Raw genomic sequence first — 20,035 nt, 5'->3', positions numbered from 1 at the left:
TGAGAATAGCCTGTCTAGCTCAAGTCATGAGGAGGGTAAAGCTAGATAGGCTAAAGCAAGTGTTTACTTTAATTCTGCCCCACCATCTTCCCTGTTTTGACTAAGCTTTGTTTCTTTAAGTTTTGTTTGTTTGGGTTTTTTTTTCCACCGAGTAAATAATCACATAGTTATGCCCAGTGAAACAAAGGACTCTGTAGCATCTCAGGAAAGATGTTGAGAATTAGTTACTGAACTCTCTGGTGCGGCAGAGAGGACCACATGCTCATGCTGCATTAAGTAAGGTGAAGGAGTGGAATGGTATAAACTACTCATGCTTTTTTAACACCAAAAAGGAATCCTTACTTGTTTTCCAGAATAATTCTACGTTCGGATCTTATCTCCTTCTTGCTGCTCTGGGAAAGGTATATGGCCCCAGAAATTACTCTGGAAAAAGGGAAATGTGAGTTCTTTCCTGTTTTTCTGACCACTCTACAGATGAATTCAGGGAAATGATAGGCAGATAAATTCATGAAAAGTATTTTATGGGAAATTACAGCTGGAACAAGTTATCACATTTTTATGGATTCCACATCCACAGCCTTTAATGTTAGCTACCCTATTTCACTTTATAATCGTGTAAGTGAGTACATCTGGGCCAATTAAGCTTTTTCAGTTGCCTTCAAAAGAGTTTGCAATGCCTGCTAGAAGTTGAAGATACTGTACTATTTAGCCTTAAACATTGGGAGTGAAGAGATGCTTTTCCAGGGCTATGGCATACCTGCATGGTTTTGATGACAAAATGTATGTATGCTCATTGCAAAACCAAGAGGTGTTTAAGTTAATATCTCGAAGCTATGTAATGCTTTGGATATGTTCAGTACTTTTATTCCTCTTTAAAATTTACAAAAACAAATATTTGCAAGCACTGCAGAATGGGTTCAGGCGACCTGTGGACCAGTTTTTTTCAAATTCCATCACATCTCCATCCACCTACAAACCTCTGTCTTATTTCCTACAATACTACCCTTGCAAGTGCCAGGTTTGAAGCTCCTACAAAGTGAAGTGCAACTTGACTCCCACATGCACAGATCTTTTAACATCTAACCACAGTAGGAAAATACATCCCCTATCTTCAGTGTTGGTCTCCAAGTTCAAATCAACTGAATATCTGTACCATTATTGCTGGTTTAAAAAAAAAAAAAAGTGGTATTTTTGCTTGAAAGGCCCCTTTTTGCACTTTGAAGATGTGCTGATGTGTGTTTTTAAGCAATTGTATTTACATTACCCAGGAGTATCAACCCATTATCTGGCTAAGAGATTTACATATACAGTGAGCAGGATCTTTACTGAAAGCGTATTAGTGATAAGCATGGGTTAAGAATTACAGGTACTTCAAATAAAACTTCAGAAAGTCTATTTGAATATAATGAAATATCTATGCAAATACTTAACTGCTGGAGCATTGGTATTATTTTTGGAACACAAGCAACCAGGACAAATTAATTAAAAATGAAATTTTCTCTTGTAGTTCAACTCCTCTCCTCCACAGCAAGAGGAATCTAACTTCATACCTGAACGCAATAGTAATGTGAAGGCTTGAGGCAAAATTGTTAGCTATTCACATCAATGGAATGAAGTTATACAGCTCACTTCCACCTGAGAGAAGAACCATTTTAAAAATTTGTGCATCTCTAACAAGACGCAGATGTTGCTATTGGGCAAACAGGGGCAAGATTGTTTTGTTGTTCATCAGGCACCCCTTCCCAGCAGCACAGCTGAGCATACGTTAGAGAGGTTTCGCTTTCGGGGGGTTTAAAACAGTGCATCATTTTTTTAGCTAGAGACCAAAAAGGGCATATCCATCCTTGGCTGCATCGCTGCAAGAACTCCCTGCAACCCCGACAGGGATCAGAGGCAAGGAACAGGTCCTTAGCTGTTTTAAACTAGCAGGATTTTGTTGATCTCCTTGAAATACATGGATTTTAGTCAGATGAGGACCTGGGCTGTAATGTGAAGATACACTGAAGCAGGAGAAATGATCCACCCTGGCTCTTCTCCCGCTGAAGAATCTGCTTCCTCACGTGGATGCTGATTGCACATGAACAGGAGTGTGTGGATGCCGATCCCCACCCTCCAGTTTATTTGCAAGAGGATACTTCTGAAGTACTTCAAGTCTTCCTTATCCCAAGGACTAAAATCCCTGAGCTGTCTCCATTCCAGCTAGTTCAAGCTGAAGGAAGCAAAACAAATAAATGTGGATAACAGGAGTGTGCTTACTGTGGCCATGTACAGGGCTCTCATTATGCCAGTCAGATGCCAGCATATGTCAGCAGTCTTTTAAGTTGCTAATAGCACAAAAAAGGGAAAGTTCCTAGCAAAGAGCTTCCCCCTCACAAAATCTTTAAGACTTCATGTGTTTTTCAAAAATGTACGTCTTCCAAAGAGTCACTTGATTTCCCACAAAATGCTAATCTCAACTACCTCTTTCTGTACAATTGCTTCCCACATTTCAGTTTCTCTTCCTGACTTAGAAAACACATTTACAAGATAAACTTGGTTGACTGCGGACCTTCATCAGCAGTGTCCCTGTGCTAGTTGCTCTGCTAAGCACAGCAACGAGAGGCATTTTTTTTTTTTTTTTTAAATTTGTTCTGGAAATGAAAAGTGAAGCAGACAGCAGCTTCCCATGTTTCTCCAGCAGTGCTACAACAAGGCAATGGGGGATGTTCTCGGCACAAATCGGTTGTTACAGGAGTAGGAAGATAGTGTTTATCACAGCTAGCTGCTGAATTTTTAAAGAGTATTATAAGTATCTGCTTCATAAATGAAACAAATAGCAAAATTAACACAAAAACCTGAGGGAAAGTGGTAATTTATTGCTGTCTGTCTTAAATATAGATCCAGGTAATGCAAGGAATACATTGTGTAAACGTCTACCCCACAGTTAGTGACTGCCTACCTGTGCAGTACTGCTTATTTTTGTCTGTTCCTTCATGTCTCTATTTTTGTATTAGTCAGGGATTTCTTGCTCCAACTTAATTTAATGCTTGAATTTATCATTGCGTATTCGTACAGAAGCTGAAGATCCCAGTGGAAATAGGGATCTCTCTGTATTAAGTTATTTACAAAAAGAAAGCAATAGAAAGTCTTAATTTTCACTGCTGATATTACTGGTGATTGTAGAGTCTGTGTGAAACAAACTCGGTCATAACAATGTTTTGAACACAAACTATTTATTTTTTTCTATGATCTGTCTAATAGGAGTATTCTTGGACTACAGGTGCAGCAAGGAGCTCTGCACACACAAGGTTAGGCATATTGTCATTAAATTGTCTGGAACGTTCTCAGGATGAGTCCACGATAAGCTTAGATCACCTTGGTAGCTTACCTCAGTGTCAATCTATCTGGAACACGCTTTCTTGGGACAAGGTAAATTTAGATTTTAATGCTGTTTTATTCCAGGTACTGGATGATTTCTTTCTGGAAAAATAAATGGAACATAAATCGATGGAGTGTGGTATCACTGATTTGTAAGTAACAAAAATATTAACTTTTCTAGCATTTACTGAACTTAAAGTTGATTCTATCTGTTTAAATTGGTACCTAGTACTTGTCACATTATGATATAGGTGTGAATATGCTTTGCCAGGATATGTATGCACAGCACAGAAACATTCACTTAAGTTCACACCCACACATCCCCATATGCTTTGAACAGATCTAAATGGTGACTGAAGATGAAGAAGGCTGAACCGCATAAACATTATACACAATGACTATTAATTTCAAAGCAAGGGAATAATTTATAAAGGTTGTTAGGAAGCAATGTAAATGCAAATGCTCTTCTAATAAGCGCCAGTAGTATCATGTTGGAACATATTTGTGATGCAGTATAACGTGTTAAAGCGAGCGGGGAAGAGCGCGGATGATTTCTGTGGAAGATGGTGACAAGAGTAAAGAGGTGAAAGCCGACAGGAATGCGGCATTTGGGGACTCAGTTCAAGGAATAGTTATAGCACGGGCTGACTTAGCAGTGCAGTAAGCTTGGTGGCTGAGCAAGGACAGGCGATATCTGGAATAATTAATCAATAATTCATTACAAAAAAATGCTACCAGCTGTAAACTTAATTTGTAGAATAATGACCTGCAGTAATGCCAAAAGTTATAAATATATTCATATTTCTTGAAACAGCTAGTACAGACTGAAGCCAAACACTTCAATCATATATAACGAAGCTGATTTCTGGACAAAAAAAAAAAAAGAAAAAAAAAAGGTTTCTGATGGTAGACAGTGAAAATTAGGCAATCAGTATAGAATCCTAATACTGAAAATAGCACATTTGGAGTGAAAGGTCTTAATAACAATGTTAACAACAATTTTTTCTCTTATAAATATTTCATATCTTTGTGCAGGAACAAAATTCCTACCTCCTATGTGTTTCATTTTCCTTGCAGAGCTTTACATGTTTTATTTATCATTCTGCATGATCTGTTAGATAACTTTATCATCTTGTAGTGTTTTACGAAAAGCAGTATTGTTGGATATTAACGATCATGTGGCTATCTATCATTAATACGTGTGAGTTAAAGCCTTTTAAAGACTTGGCCAGCTTTGAATAAATATTCATCCTGTCTAGATGGACTTATAGACAATTTCCCCTTTTCATACTTAGGCACAATCACATAATGCTTGGGTTGTAGAAACTTCAAATAATTATTTTAAACAACTCAATTACAGTTATTTTAGAAAGAGTAAGTTTGCATTTTCTTTTAGAAAATACATTGGTTTAAAAACAAAACACTGAAATGTAAGTCTGGGTTTTAATTTGTTCAGTAACGAAAACTTCAAAGGCAGTGAATAAGAATGAAATATTTTTTCCTTATTTGGGATGCTATTTACTGAAATATAGTATTAGAAATACATGTGACACTGAATATATAGTTCACAAAGCTGTGTTATAATATACTTTCAGAAGTTGAAATCGCTCCTGTGTATATCCTGCCTGTATTAGATTGTGGATGACTATTTGGAAAGGAGTAGAGTGCATTTTTTAACATATATATCATTCAGAAAGTGTCATCTATCTAAAAGGACCCTGGTTTTAGTCTGTCTGATACCTTTGCCGCTGTGTTGTGGGTGCAATTCAGGAACCACCGCAGGGCACCTCTCCTTGCTGGCAGCCTGTCCCAGAGCGCACCAGCACCGAAGCACTGGCTTATTGACCTGTGCTTTGTGCCATCCCACCAAAACAACCTCTTTCACTACACGTCCTGACAATGAGAAAAGATGCTATATTTGACTCTTTCTATGTGTGTCGTTAATTTTCTGTTTAAAAAACCTCAAAATGCTGTTAGTATTAGTAACAGCACTTTGCAGTGCTTTCCTTACGGCTTCAGAATACTTTACCTAAGCAGTCGAGTTGATACTTTTGTGCCTCTCTCCCTTCCCAGAAGGAGAAGCTGGAGCAGACGATGTTGACGCGAGGTCTGAGCACCCCTTTCCCAGTGGAGGTACTGAGATAGGAGACTCACAATCATCTCCCATCATCACTTCCACTCCTGAGAGATAAGGGGCACACCTGTATCATGGTCACAAGCGTGAATGAAGCTTGTGTAGACATACCTGAGCTTACTTCAGAAATGCAGGCTTGACTTTCAAGAGTTGCTGCTAATTTGTTCAGTGTTCATACAGTATGTAGCTGTATGAACTGTCCATTACTACTACTCCTAGTTGCTGCTGTGATACAGATTTCAGCCACCTTTCCTTTTGTCTGGGCACCTTTATCAGTGCAGCTGAAGGGAATACTGTGTGGGCTCTGAATTCCTCTCCAAAGACCATGTAAATACTTAGACAGTTCATGCTGGTCCCTGAGCTACCGCTGCTAGTCTTAAACTAACTAGTTAAAGCTGGTTTGCGTACATTTGCAGCTACAGCAGAAGTCGAGTGATAAATATTCCCAAATGTAGCTATGCAAATAGTGGCATATTCTGAATAAATGTATGAAATGCATTATAGTAGTCACAAATTCTTCTCTTTTTTCTTTAAGAAAAAACAAAAGACAATTTTGGCTTTATGGCACAGGCCAGGTTCTCTTTTATAACCTTTTGAATTTTGTACATCCTTACAAAAAGGGCTACATCCTACAAAAGGGCTATAAACCGATGGCAAACATTCAAGGATTATTTTAGCATGGACTGTGGTAAGTCACCGATATCTTCCTATCCTACCCTCTGGTTCAGGGGCACAGAGTGGTGGTTATACACCGTGCCTGTACATTAGTCATCGCTAGTTGACAAATAGCCACATAAGTAGAGGATGTTGTGTAAAAAACCTAACAAATAAAAAACCCCAAACAAACAAACAAAAAACCCCACATGTCCTTCATCATGTTTTAAAAGATAACAAAAACTGGAGTTGCACATGTTAATAATCGCATCCATATGTAAATCCCAAAAGGTGAGAGACAGCATTCTTGGAAGCATTGCCATGCAAAAAGACAGAGCATAGAGGCCAATCTTGTTCAAAGGAGATAGTCTCCCCCTGCTAGCAGCCTTACTTGTACCCGAAATCATTCATCTTTGACTTAAAATCCAATAGAATTGGCTTCCGCCCAGCCCAATGGGGCTGGCCACAGTTCTCAAGGTCAGCTCTGGGATGGTTCGTCAGGCCGATACCTCCGTTCCCCTTTACTGTCCACCTCCACAAGTGGTTATGAAAGTAACATTTTATGGTTGCTGAAAAGGTGCCAGGAGAGAGCTGAGAAGAAGACGGGCAGTTCTGAGGGCTGGAGCTTGGCCGCATGAATCTGCTTCAGCTGCCACGCCGTCTCTAGAAGATAGATGAAAACAAGTATTTATCCAAAGCAAGGGGATAAAAGGACATCCAGGGGTTTAATATCCATAGCGACTGCATATAATTTACTAAACTCCCCAAAGAGGCAATATTCTCTTTCCCTTCCAGGGCAGACTGGCCTCTCCTGAGCAAACCAAGCATTTAACTGTGGGTGACCGATAACTGGTGTCACAAATTAAAAGCTGTGTGGCTAAGTCAAGTGCAAGCCTTTCAAAGTGTGAGTATCTTCTTAAAAATGAGGCATAGCAAATGAACAAAGAGCTCACAGAAATGCTGAATTTGTTTCCTTGGCATTTCAGTAACTGTTTGACCTGACCATTTCAATTTATCCCTTAAAAGAAATGGAGATACTCAGGAAGGCAGAAACTGTATTTCTAAGGCAAAATACTTTTCTAAAATACTTTAACATAGTGCTTGGTTATAGCTATCCAAAAGGATATTATGCTGAGCTGTCACATTTTGACTTGCAGCCTTTTCATATTGCTGAAATATCAATACTGTACTGCATGTAATGTATATGGTTAACTCTCGGTTTCCTAATGTAATATGGGGTAGGAAACCTTTGTAATGCAATAACATGACCAGTGCAAACACCCCCCCCCCCCTTCCCCCCCCCCCCCCCCCCCCAAATCCCTTGTAAATCAGGCTGGCTAATGTAGACTGAGGAACAGCCAAAAAGCAAATGCAAAATGAATGGCAGGTCCTGGTATATGTGTGTTTTCTAAAACATACTGATTTACTGTTGAAGTTAGAAAACAGGAAAGACAGTGAGACTAAGAGAATGTGAAAGTTGCAAAAACGTTTGATGCTGTAAATTCTGTTTTGTTGAATATTTGCAAGAAAAATAGGCATTTCCAGTGATAATCGGATGTGTTCTCTAATAATTATTGTCCTTACTATGTATCTTGATGATTACTTGCTGTTTTTTTTTCTATTTGAATGTAAGAACTATTCTAATTACAGCTAGAAAAAAACAGCATGAAGGACAGGCTTGTATCCACCATGGAGAATATAAACAATCAATCAGAAGCATCTGCATTATACAAACATGTTGCTTACAGACACTAAAAAGGTGTTAATGCAACACATCCTAAATATTATTAAGAAATGGTTGAGTGTATTTGTACATAGTTTTCTAGCTTTCATTCATTCCCATTTCTAACAATTCATGTAGCGTGTGATAGGCCTTTGGCATATGTCTATAACCACCGAGATTTGTTACACTGTTCAGAGTACAATTGGAACCCCCCAAATCCCGTTGGCTGAAGTTAAATATCACCGTGAATCACAGGTATTGTGTTACCAGATAACACAAGAAAAAATGAATCAGAGTGAAACACTTCACTTGATGCTGTTACAGCTAATAGGTCTGAAATGAAAGATAATTGCATATTAAAATAGAGTGGGTAGCTCTGTTTTGATGTAGAGATATAAAGATGTCAGGCAAGCTAGTCTGTAGCGGGAGGGAATGGGTGCCCTGAAGTGATTGAGGAGCAGAGCCCAGGAGAGCATTCCTCGCATTCCTGCGGCTCTCGCCCTATACATATGCCCCACAAAAAAAGGGAATTTTAGCACTCCGAGTTGGTAAACTGAGCTTCAGAAAAGCTGGCACTTTCCTATAGCTGCAGGCTTGATTAATTTGAAGAAATGATGCTCTCCAGATGATGAATGTGAGGCATATTTAAAACTTATTTTTTAGGGCAAAGGACATTACATCTTCAATCTGTTAGCTAAAAAAAAAAAAAATAATCCCCCATAAGGACTACTAATAAGCACTGACAAGCAAGATGTAGCCAGGATGTGGAGCCCTCCCTAGCCTTTTCCCGTGGTCTGCCCAGAATTAACGGTATTAGCTGCAAAAATATTTTGCTGACACATATGGGTGGGATTAGCCCAAAGAGTTGTCTTTGTTAATGAGCCATATCTCGAAATTCTGTAGATTTAGTAGATTGCTGTCTGAAGACACAGCCTGTTTGAGAGCCATGTATGTCTAAAAGCATAAGATTTTGTCTCCTGAGACCAGCTGTGTGTGTTTTGTGAGGAAAAAATAGTTACCCCTGTGACTTTTCACAAATAAAAAATACAAATAAAAATTACATTGCCTTACTTGTGATTAAAATGTGTAAACCCCTGCTAGTGGCTGGAAAACAAACAGATTTCTTAATGTAGACATTATTTACATTGTGTGATCTGTATGAGCAAAGGGTACACGTCGCTTGTAAAAGCAAATACATTAATAGTATTACACTGCCGTTAATGGCACATTAATAATACTTCCATGATTCGTATTTGTCAAGCTGCTGTTGAGACATGCTCGGTGTTGCGGTAAACAAAAGAAAATCAGCCATGTTGCAAGATCTTTATTCTTTCAAAACTTAAGTTCACGGGAGAAGAAAAAGCCGCCAGACACCCCTTGCACCCCCCCCCCAGAAGTGTTAAATTAAAGACTTCACCCCCTTCCCTTCCTCGTTTTTAACCCGTATAGCAATGACAGAGGGGACAGCCGGGCTGACACGGATTACTCTGGAGAAGAGTGACAACAGGTGGCCTCCCCAAAGCAGGGAGTCACTAGATCCAGCAGATCAAGTCTTTATTTTATTTTATTTTTTTTTTTTCTTTTTTCTCCCATGCCCAGCTCCCTCATCCCCAATATTCACGGGATGCATGGGATGATGGACGACAGCCGGTCAGTGTTTTCGGGGGGGGGGGGGGCGGATCGCTGGGGGGCCGCGGCCGGCGGGGTCCCCCCGCCGGCCGCGGCCCCCAGCGACCCGCCCCCCCCCCCCCCCCCCTTCTTTTCCACCGTCCCGCCCCCCCGCCGCTCCGCCTCCCCGAGCCAGCAACTTCCCCGTCGCCGAGGCGGGCGCGGAGAGCCCCCCATCAGCCCGGATGGGAGGAGGAGGAGGAGAAGAAGAAGAAGAGAGGCGGCGACGGCGGCGACGGTGGTGGTGCCCGGGGGGATGCGGCGGAGCGGGCCGGCGGGAGGCGTAGAGCCGGTTAGAGAGGGAGAGCCGAGCCCTCGTCGCCGCCGCTGCTGCTACCACCGGCGGGGCTCGGCTGCCGCCGCCGCCTCCGGTTCCGGGCGGCGGCGCTGCTGAGCCCGCGGTGCCTCCGCGCCGCGCCGCCCTCCCTCCCTCCCATCTCCTCGCCCAAGCGCTCCGGCCGCGCAACCCGCAGCGCCAGGCCGCGGCCGGCCCTCCCCCATCCCCTCCCCGGGCGGCGGCGGCGGCGGCGCCGGCGGAGCCCGGGCAGGCGGCGACGGCGGCGGCGGCGAGGCAGGAGGGGCGCGATGGCGTCCTACGTGGATAACAGCTTCCGCCAGGCGGTGATGAAGAACCCGGCGGAGAGGAGCCCCCAGGTAGGCGGCCCCTTCCCCCGGACCCCGCGACACCCTTCCAGCCCCGCGGCGGGGGACGGCAGCCGCTCCGCTGCCCCTCCGTGCCCGGCGGGAGAGGCCTCCGCTCAGCGCCCCCGCCCCGCGGCCGGGGGGGGAGCCCGGGAGCCCCACGGCCCCGCTCCCGGGGGTGCGGAGCGGCTCCGGCGCGGGTTTCGCCCCCAGCCCCCCCCCCTTCCAGCGCCGAATTCCCGGCCGGCGAGCTCACGGGAAGGGAAGAAACGGGTTAACGCGAACAACTTTCCTCCTACTCCCTAATTTTGGGGGTGGTGGGAGGGAGAGAGGGCAACGCCAGCTGAGTTTATTTTGAAGGTTGCTTCCGGTAAAAAGAAAAATGCAGTTAGAGTGTGATTTGGGGGGGGGGGGGGGGGGGGGGTTGGTTTTGTTTTGTTATTGTCCCGCAGTACGCTGTGGCTCTGGATTTGAATTCGATCCCTACTTTTACATAGCTGGCTGGAGCTGGCAGCGCTGTTTCATAATGTTGGAGCTGAGGTCAGTGGTATTCTTGGCAGGTCCTTGCTCTCCAAAGTAGGGTGAAATCCTTACACAATGGCACCAGGCAGGAATTTTTCAGATACCTGCGCCGGGCTCCTGGAGCCCCCTTTGTCAGAGGAGCCTGTGTGCTGAAGCTGCTTGTAAGCGTAATTGCACTTGGAGAGGCTAAGAAAGGTTAAATTGGGGACTGGAGTGCCTACAGAAACATTTTGACTTAACATGACCTGAAAAACAACTAAACTGAATGAGTTCCTTCTGCTCCCAAACGGTTGCTGCAGTGGCTGTTGCTGCCAACTGTCTAAAGACTAATAAGCTTTACACTGATCCCCGCATCAAGCCGCGGTTCAATAGCTAATGATACAAGGAGTTACTTTGCTTGGAGTTGTAATGCCATCTGTCCTATTTTCTAAAGGCTTGTCCTGCTCTCTGAGCAGTCCCTGTGTTCTGGTTGTGGGGAAGAGATGGTGTTACTGGTTATTTTGGCAGGCAGCTGATTGCCTGGTGATGTTTTCAAATCGGGGGCAAAGAGGAAACCTTGACTTTTGGTCGGCACCCATAAGTCATTCCTCCTACTATAGATACGTCATTGTGGTAATGTTATTTTTATCCTCGTGCTCATGGAATACGTGTGAGAAAATAAAAACTCCCATGGAAAAATATACTGACTGCACAGGCATCGTATTTAGCGTGTCTTTTTTGCAAATCTTCCTTTTTCTGCTTTTTTCAAAAAAAAAGCTGCTTCTGGAACGTGTTTTTGTGGTGCTAAAGTTGTTTCTCTGTCCTTGTTTGACCTTTTCCAAATGTCTGTTTGCCTTAAGTGCTGGATCCAGCCCTTGAGTGCGTTGTGAAAGCCGAAGGAGGCCGAGTGCTCTCTCCCGGGGAGGATGCTCTCTGCAAACTTGTAGCGAGGTCCCTCGTGTTGGTAGAGGTGTAAGTTCCAGCCGGGGGAGCCTGCCGGCGGTGTCCGGCCTCGGGAGATGGTTATTGAAGGACGGTCGGCTGTTCGTGGGAGTGACACCTGCAGATGCTCAGAAACCAGTTGGTCAGGTAGTGGGGCCACCAGGCTGGGCTTGGGGACGACGCTTCCCCTGTGACATGATCTGTGCCCTGTGTGAACTGTTAAACTTTCTCCTGGCCTTGCCGGTCAGCCCTGCTTTCTGGAAGGGATAACGAAAAAAACCACCAGAAGAGCAGAAAGTAAGAAATGACGCAGTGAAGAAATCAGCCCAAATGCAGGGATAAAGCTAGTGTGAAGGGCACGGAGCAGAGAGCTAAATCAGGAACACCAGGGCTGCGTTAATGCTGTAAAACTTCCCGAATCAGCAGACTGGAAGCCTGCTGTGGCAATCGCCACAGGAAAAGAAACCCACCCTTAAATCCACGAAGCTGACACTAGCCAAAATAATCCACAAATAAGACCAAATTTGTGGGAAACATAATGTGTTGTTTGCACTGGAAATACTTGAAACCGGTGATCAGGCGTGCCCTCCTGTTGCTGCTGGGGAGAGCAGGGCTTGCAGCAGAAAACTCGGTTGGCATTTTTGGGAAAGGCTCGTGCTGAATTGTCTTGAGGAGTTTTCTAATGTTGGTTCTCTGTTCTGGAAATTCAGTTTTATTTTACAGGAATATTGGAATTTGAAAGAAATAGGCTTATGCATATCATCTTTCAGTCATTAAGTAAAATTAAAAAAACTGTTTATATAGAAAGACACAAAGACCTTGTTTTTTCTTCTTCTCTTAAAGTAACTTTTTATTGTCTCTTTACTTTTATTTTCCTTTCCTTGCTATGCTATCTCATAAAGATAGTTACTTAATTTTGGCTTTTGAGAAGTCATCATGAGGTATCTTTAAAGTTGAGAGGAGGTTGGAAAGAGAAAATATATTTATCATATTCATGTCAGTACAGGAAATAACAAGAGATGTATGTTAGTAACATATTTGCTGCTTACGTGTGTTTTAACAAACTCACTGGGGCTCTGCTTCTCCCAGATCACAAGGAGGTAAATATGTCTTTGACATTACTATTCGCCCTGGAGTGTCATGGTGCAAATTTGGCAAAATGACTTCACTGCAGGCTCAGAGGAGAGAAGTGACAGTAGGATGGCCAGCTAGTATGTACAGCTTTGAGAGCTGCTAGATCTGATACACATTGTCGGAGAAAGCAATCTTAACTTTGCATGAACTTCTGTAGTCTCTTGGTAATTTTGGACTGGACTGTTTTTTTCTGTGTTTTTTTTTTTTTTTTTTTGAGGTAAACAGTGTATTCAGCAATTGCTCTGGAAAATTCTTAGCTTCGTATCTCTTTAGCGTATCCTTGCCTACAGAGTTTTTCTAAATTTTGTGAATTATAACTCAACACCTCACTGACTTAAAGAAGCTCAAAAATAAAAAAGAAGTATGTAAATGGCCTGTACTTTAACATGCCTGTTGTGTAACAGAGCTCTCCTCTTTAATTGCTTTATTAAACTATTCATTTTCTCTTTGAAGACGTGAACTAGGAAGTTAATTTAACTACTTTGGGGAATCTAACTTCTAAATGTTCATAAATTACAAATGGTTTTATGCCCTTAAGCTGTGAGTAATAGCGATCTATTTTTTTCTTTTCTCCAAACGCCGTCTTATATGAACTGTTATAGCTTTAAGTCTTTTCAAAACAAATTCTTATTGGTGTCATAGGCCATCTTAGAAAGCATGCAGTTTTATGCTGGTGTAGCTTAATCTGAAAAATAGGGCTGCTTTTGTTTTCAAACAAGAGAAACCGAGTCCTAATCTCTTTCTTTATCCTAACAACTCATTTGCATGGCATGGTATGTGAATAACTAGTTACCTCAGAAACTCCGCATACTAGTTCACTGTTTTCATGCCACGTAGTGACGTCTGCAGGAAGAAATTTTTTTTTTAATGTATGCCTTACACATATTAGGTGCCTAAGGTTTTCTTCTGGAAACTGCCACTGTGGTACATTGAGGCAATTCAGTACAGTAGTAATGAATAGCAGAGAAGTAACAGCATCAGACTGCGTCTTAAGGGGAGAGGGGACAACTGTACAGTAGCTCTTAGTTTGATATTAGTGCATCATTTAATGTCAGAAGACATCTAAACAGGATGCTACTGTTGAGCAGATATTCCCTTCTCGAGCTCTCCAGAGGAACAATAGTTTAATTATAGGATGTACCTATGCTTTTTCCAAATAAACTTTCAGCTTGTTCCCAGTTGTGTTATTTTTATGCCTGTAACCACTGATAGCACGATTGTGTGCAATCTTCGGATAAGCCAGAAATGAACATTTCCTTCTTGCTATAGTGATGTCTTAGCAAATAAATATGAGGCTGTCTAGTTTCACGGGATCATAGAAAATAAGCGTTTTACATGCAAGTCTAGCATAAAGAATTATAGTCTTTAAATTCAGGCTTATTGTGTGTCTGTGTATCAAATACACCAGAAGACTAAAATTATCTTTTTCAAAAGAGCTTATCTGGGATTTCTTACGTTGGGAAAACAAAAGTATTTTGGAGCTTGAGTTTTGCTTTCACATTTTCTTCACTGTCAGCATGTTACCATGTTACTATCTTTTTGATGCTAGTATTCAAAGAGGAAGGTAACCCCTGTTACCACGCTGCTAACAGCAGTGTAGTGCTGAGAACTGGTTCTGTTGCTAAATTCTTTTGCTGGTTCTCGGTAGCCCTGAAAAGTGAAGGACTGTGACAGCTGATGCCTGGTATTTGGCTGTATTACATACTTATAATTGGCTTTCCATCATCCATCTCAGAGCTTTGTAATGTGGTGATTCAGGAGTAGCTTTAATTTGCAAGGTTTGACATTCTGGTTTTTTGGAGAGAGCTGGTTTGGCCAACAAAATGGAATTCCTAAATGCACTTCCCATGGTAGTGTTCAGGCTCTCTGCTGTCTGCAGTAACTAATTCTGAAGTGGGGGCATGAACCCGTTATGTTTTGTGTTGACGTTGTAAGCGTGGTTAGTAACGCAGCTTAATGAAGAAAGGCTGTTGCAAGTTCTTGGTCCAGGCACTTTTCTCTTGCTTGGCAGTTGGCTTGAAGTAAAGTTGCCATCGTCAGGGTAAGGGTAGTTGGTCTGAGCAAAAAAGAAAAAAACAAGAAAACCCCTCCAGATGCTGCAGGGTTTTGGAAACTTGTTCAAAACAGTTAACATCCCCAGAATGTGTCTGATGAACTGTAAGTGAAGCGGTGTCTTTTGGTGTCTCTTGGGGGAGACAGATACAGATAAACCAGAAAAAGTTATAATAGAAGTGTATATATAGACCTTTGGCCATAGAGTTTTTTCTTGCTGTGTTTCAGCACTTACCTGGGAGGATAAAAACCCAAACTAACTATTTGGAAGAAGTGAGACCTTTACGTGACAAAGCAAGTCATGTCTTTGTTTAGTACAGAAATAACATTAGAGAATGTATTTTTGAAGTAAGTATACTTTTTTTTTCTCTTAATGTTTTCCCTTGAGCTAGTATTACTGTGCGGCATAATTTCATACCCAACAAACTTAATTGTATGAATATGTCTTTGTGGCTGATAACTAAAACCGAAAACCCTCATGTAGCTTGGATTTTCTTGTGACCTCTCTAATCTCAGTCTGTCGAAACAGCCCTGGAATGTCTGATTCTGAACTTCCACCATCAATTTTCATGTTTTTCCCAAAACTAAGGGCAAGTACTGCAACAGGCTGCTCAGTATCGTGTTTGTTTTGAAAGAAAATATGTTTATTTCCCAGTCTTTCTGACAGAGGGTACATTTTCCCGTAGCTGTTCATAACTTTATTGCTGAGAGCCTTGAGAACAGCAAGAACATTGAATTTTTCATTTCTTTTGCCCCAGTTCTCCCCTGTCATAGGGCTAGTACTTTCTGCATTTGTAGATTTCTGTATCCTGTAGTAATATGAGTTTCACCAACATTTGCAAAGACCTTGGCGTGATCAGGAAGCCTTCACCTATGGAGTAGAAATAGCTGTTTGAAGCTTCGTCCTAAACACTTGTCTGCTTTCTCATTACATCAGAAGATTGCCGCTTGGTTAGCTGTATGTATCCGAGCTGATTTGAAACTAGGTAACTTGGACAGTGAGGGTTTAACTGTAGCACCGATAAGCTTTGTGTAATTTCCTACTTGATTAATTATCTGTTTGGTCGAGTTTGCTGTTGATTCCTGCCCTGCTGTGGCTGCAGAAGTGTTTGCACCAGGTTCAGGCTGGGTATGTTCCCATGAGCCACGAGCATGTTTCTGGCAGCCTTGGGGACATACCCTCCTGCACTTAAAAAAGCTGGGAGCGTAACGACACTGCCTTGCCTTTCCGTGGCAATCTTGCCTAGGAAGGTTACTGAAGTGAGTAGTGCTGGGCCTGAAGCCCAGGGATCTTCTACTCAGCCCAAGCTTTTTTTGTCTACTTGCCTCGTAACGTGCTGTTGAGACGTAAGAGCGTGTGTCTGTACCCTCAGTGGTGCCAAAGGGACAGCACCGTCCCTCCGGTGAGCCAGGGGTGCTGCTGGGGAGGTGACGGTGGAGGAGAAGGGTTATTGCAAGGCCGTACCGATTGCCGTGGCTCGGCTTGCCCTTCTGCTAAAGCTAGTAAGGAGCAAAATCATCTGTTGGACTTCTGAGACAAAAAAGCCTGATAGTTTGTTCTTGCCTCGTGTGTAAAAGTGTAGGTCAGAAAAAGTAAATGGCGCACAAGCGTTTTCCCCAAATCAGGTAGGAGGATACAGCGTGGACAACCTACTAACCCATGGAAAACACTTTGTGCCTGGAAAAAAAGACGATTTAAATGTAATCTCTGAAGATGCTTCATTTATTTTATGCTTATTATAATAGAGGTTAGTTAAGGTTTTGTGAAAACAGTTATTGTTTCTTCAATTCCGTTATTTTTAAAAATCTGTATGCTTAAAAGTCTTTAAAAGTCTGTATGCTTGTGTGAATTATTGAGTGGTAGCTACTAATTTGTTCTGATGAACTACTGATCTGATTTTGATCATTTTTTTCCCCTAAATCAGAATGCTGCTACTTAATCTGTTAGCATGTTTCAAGAATAACCATATGTATACTGAACAGTCATTGTAAGAACTTTGACTTCCTCAGCGAGGGTTTTTTGTATCCTCATGAGAAAATATATTTTGGCTTGTGTTTTGAGAACTTTCCCACAGTAGGAGATCTAATTTTTGCAAGGTATTGTTTGGGAATTCAAAAGGAGCGCTGGCAGAAAGATAGCTCTACAAAGATGCTTTGTGAAGGGCAGCTGAGCCTGTGCGCCTTGTTTGCTGCAGCCAGTGTTGCAGATTTAATTTGCTGGATATATTTTGCATGAAGAGATGTATTTGAATAAGTCCTGAAATGGAAGTGGTGCTCTGCTTCCCTTTTTCTGAAGTTGGTGAAGTTGACCACTTTTCTTGAAAAGGGAGAAAGAGGAGCCCTACTGCAATGCTTTTCTTACAGCTTTGTTTTGGAGTTAAAAATAGCTTATTTGTTCTCTCTGGGTATCTCTGTGTTATGCCCGTATATCTGTAGATGTATTTCTTTGTGTATCTCAGTCTTGTCTGACCTGAGTAAAAGTGATTTAATATTTGATTTTGAGCAGTTCTAAAGAATTCTGGCCAACAGTAACGAGCAGCGTATATATCATTACCTGATCAAAACACTGAAGGAGTAAGATAAGGTTAAAATATTTGAATGTTCTTAGGAAAAAAAACCCCAAACCCCAATGCATGAGTTTACTTTTCAGCACTGATAAAAATGGAAGGAATTTTCTTGTACTAATATTTATATGGATAGCATTTTTCTCGTATTTGTATGTATTCTGATAAAGACAAGCAGCACAATGAAAATGCATCTGGTATCAGGGTAAATTACCTGGGAAAGGGTATTAAGTTTCGTGGAAGACCTGTTGTTGACTGTCTTTACCAGACTGTCTGTTTCTGTTTGCTTGCTTTTTTATATGTCTAAAATTAAAATAAACTCAGCTAAATAGATAAGAACACTTCTTTTGTAGTTATTTCTGAATTCCAAAGGGGAATATGGATCCTATTCCCTGTGGGATGATGCTTTAAAATTTTTGAGTTTTTTTTTTTTTTTTTTCAGTTTGTATTTGCTGTTCTATATTTTTAAGGATACTCTTGTCTCCCATCTTTGTTTTACTTTTTCTGTAGTTGAGGGAAAAAATACTGGTACAATCTTTTCCATTTGAAATTAAGTCATTCAGACTTCATGTCCTGTTAAGCAAAAAATAAACCAAAACTTAGAGGGGTGAGATAGGATGTTACGCAAATGTGGTTTGTAAGCAGTTGATGGAAAAAGAAGACTGTACCACCAATGCAGTTGTAAGAAGCTTTTGTTTGAGACTTGACTTGCTGAAACCAAAGGCTAAATCTTTCGTGGTACATCATATTTTTCTAGCAGCAAAGCTTGTTTAAGAGCTTTGTTTCCCATGCTGATGTTCTCTGCTGCCTCGTTTGTGCTGATCCAACTGTTTGTGAGGCTACAATATAAACAGGATAAGTGATATGATCTTGTTAGCTGAACAAACGAAAAGTGACTTATTTTTGAGAGGTGGTGTGTGAGTTTTTTTTTTTTCTTTCTAAAATCTGGGCGACTCAATCTGGTTCAGATTATGGCTCCAAATGTCAGCGTTGGTACAGCTGATGCTGTGAAGACTTGCGCTACAAGATTGAGAATAAATGCTTATGGTTGTGTGTAGGAACCTCTGAAACAGCTTAACTTCCCCCAGAGAATATATAGTGCTCCATTTTCAAACACCCTCTTGAAGCATAAAAAAACCCTAAATTGAATGGAATATTATGAGACTATTTACTCTTGATGTATTTCCTAAAATGAGATTTTTTTTTTTATTTTTTTTTTTACTTATGAGGCACATGTGCAAGGTGCTTCTTGAGAGGTGTCTCCCATTTTTGTTTGTTGTTTTGAGGATTAATCTCAAAGGAAACTTTTGTAATAAGTCTCTAGCTCTAAGGTCTTTCTCCATTAAAATATAGCAATGATAAGAAACCTGGGTAGTAACACGACCTTTGTGTGCACTGACTTGAGTGCATAAGAGATGATAAGGCCTGATATATTTTTGTATTGCTAATACTGAATCTTGTCTGTATTTATGTTGCTTTGTGTATGGTAGCTGAAAAATGGATGCTGGTGGGCTGTCTTCCTGGGGGGAAACCAAGATGTGAAGTGAAACAATTTTATTGGCATGCAAGTTAAGAGATATGCACACTTTTCCATTTGGTATCTGCAATATATTGGGACATACCTAAAATACGTACCCTATAATGTTTTGTTTTGACTTCGAGGTAAGTGCTTACTCTTGTCAGGAAGCCATTCCCTCACTTGCACGGAACATTTTCTCAAAATACGTAATCTTGCTGAAACCAGCAGTACATTGCAACTATGTGAGTAGCCAGCACTCCTTTGAATGGTTGTGTGGATTTTGACTGTTTGTCAAAAGACATATCAGAATACACAACATAGGCAGTAGTAAATATTTAGATATGTTTTGAACTGAGAGGGAGAGAGGGAGACTTGGCTGTGCAATATGACAGACTTCTTTGTGTCTGTTGTCACTGTTACTGCAGGTGTCGGAAGTGTCCTCCACTGAAGCGGACACACAGGCCTGATCACTTTTACCCATGTGCTGTAGCTCGTTCAGGTTTTGAAGGTGGCATAGCTGTAGTAATAAAAAAGACGTGCTTTTGTTTAAATAGCTGCGTCAATGTTTTGAAGTCATGGCATTTTACTACATTTATGTATGATGGTACTTAGCGTTGAAATAGCTTTGAACTTTGTAAGTTAGCAACTGCAATGTAAAATGTAGTAAAAACGTATTAAGTTGTATCATCGAGGAAGAGCAGGCCCCAGAGCAGACAAGATGATATTCTTAAAGTACTGGTCGATTCTGTGATAGCTGATTAGAAATTGTTGCTATTATAAAGTGAGAGGAAGGGGGCCTGGCTGTGCCTACACTGATGGCCCTGCTGGGAAGCTCTGCCTGCGGGATTGATCCCCAACTCTGGAGGAACCAGTCTCCAAAAAGATTAAAAAATTGGAGAAAAATGCAGGTGCTGGGTGCTGCTGAAGCAGAATGTGTGGCAATGATGTTTTGTGTGGTTGGGCTTTTTATCCCGGTTGCTAAAGTCATACCAAGATGCTGAAAGCTGAAGTGATGTAGGTGATCTTGACGTGTGCTGTGATTTCCTGTTGAGGGTAGTTAACGACTGGCAGCTTCTCTGGTGAAGGCAGTAAGTGGCGCATCAATTGAAATGACATTAGTACTGTTCCTTTGTAAAAGCTCGTGG

General features: G+C 41.6%; 1 protein-coding gene across 7 annotated transcripts in view; it reads left to right on the top strand.

Annotated features, from left to right (window-relative positions):
- Positions 1-9,642: 9,642 nt before the first annotated feature.
- The window catches only part of RAPGEF2 (Rap guanine nucleotide exchange factor 2), a 193,435-nt gene continuing 183,042 nt past the window's right edge, over positions 9,643-20,035 (top strand). For all 7 annotated transcript variants that reach the window (XM_075029115.1, XM_075029144.1, XM_075029134.1 and 4 more), the window contains exon 1: positions 9,643-10,190. In XM_075029115.1, the coding sequence (XP_074885216.1) occupies positions 10,122-10,190 (69 nt within the window). In that variant the 5' untranslated portion in view covers positions 9,643-10,121. The remainder of the gene's footprint in view (positions 10,191-20,035) is intronic.

Source organism: Buteo buteo, chromosome 1, assembly GCF_964188355.1.
Source record: "Buteo buteo chromosome 1, bButBut1.hap1.1, whole genome shotgun sequence".
NCBI classification, from domain to species: domain Eukaryota; kingdom Metazoa; phylum Chordata; class Aves; order Accipitriformes; family Accipitridae; genus Buteo; species Buteo buteo.
Note: the sequence above shows the minus strand (reverse complement) of the source record. Positions and strands in the feature narration are given on the sequence as shown.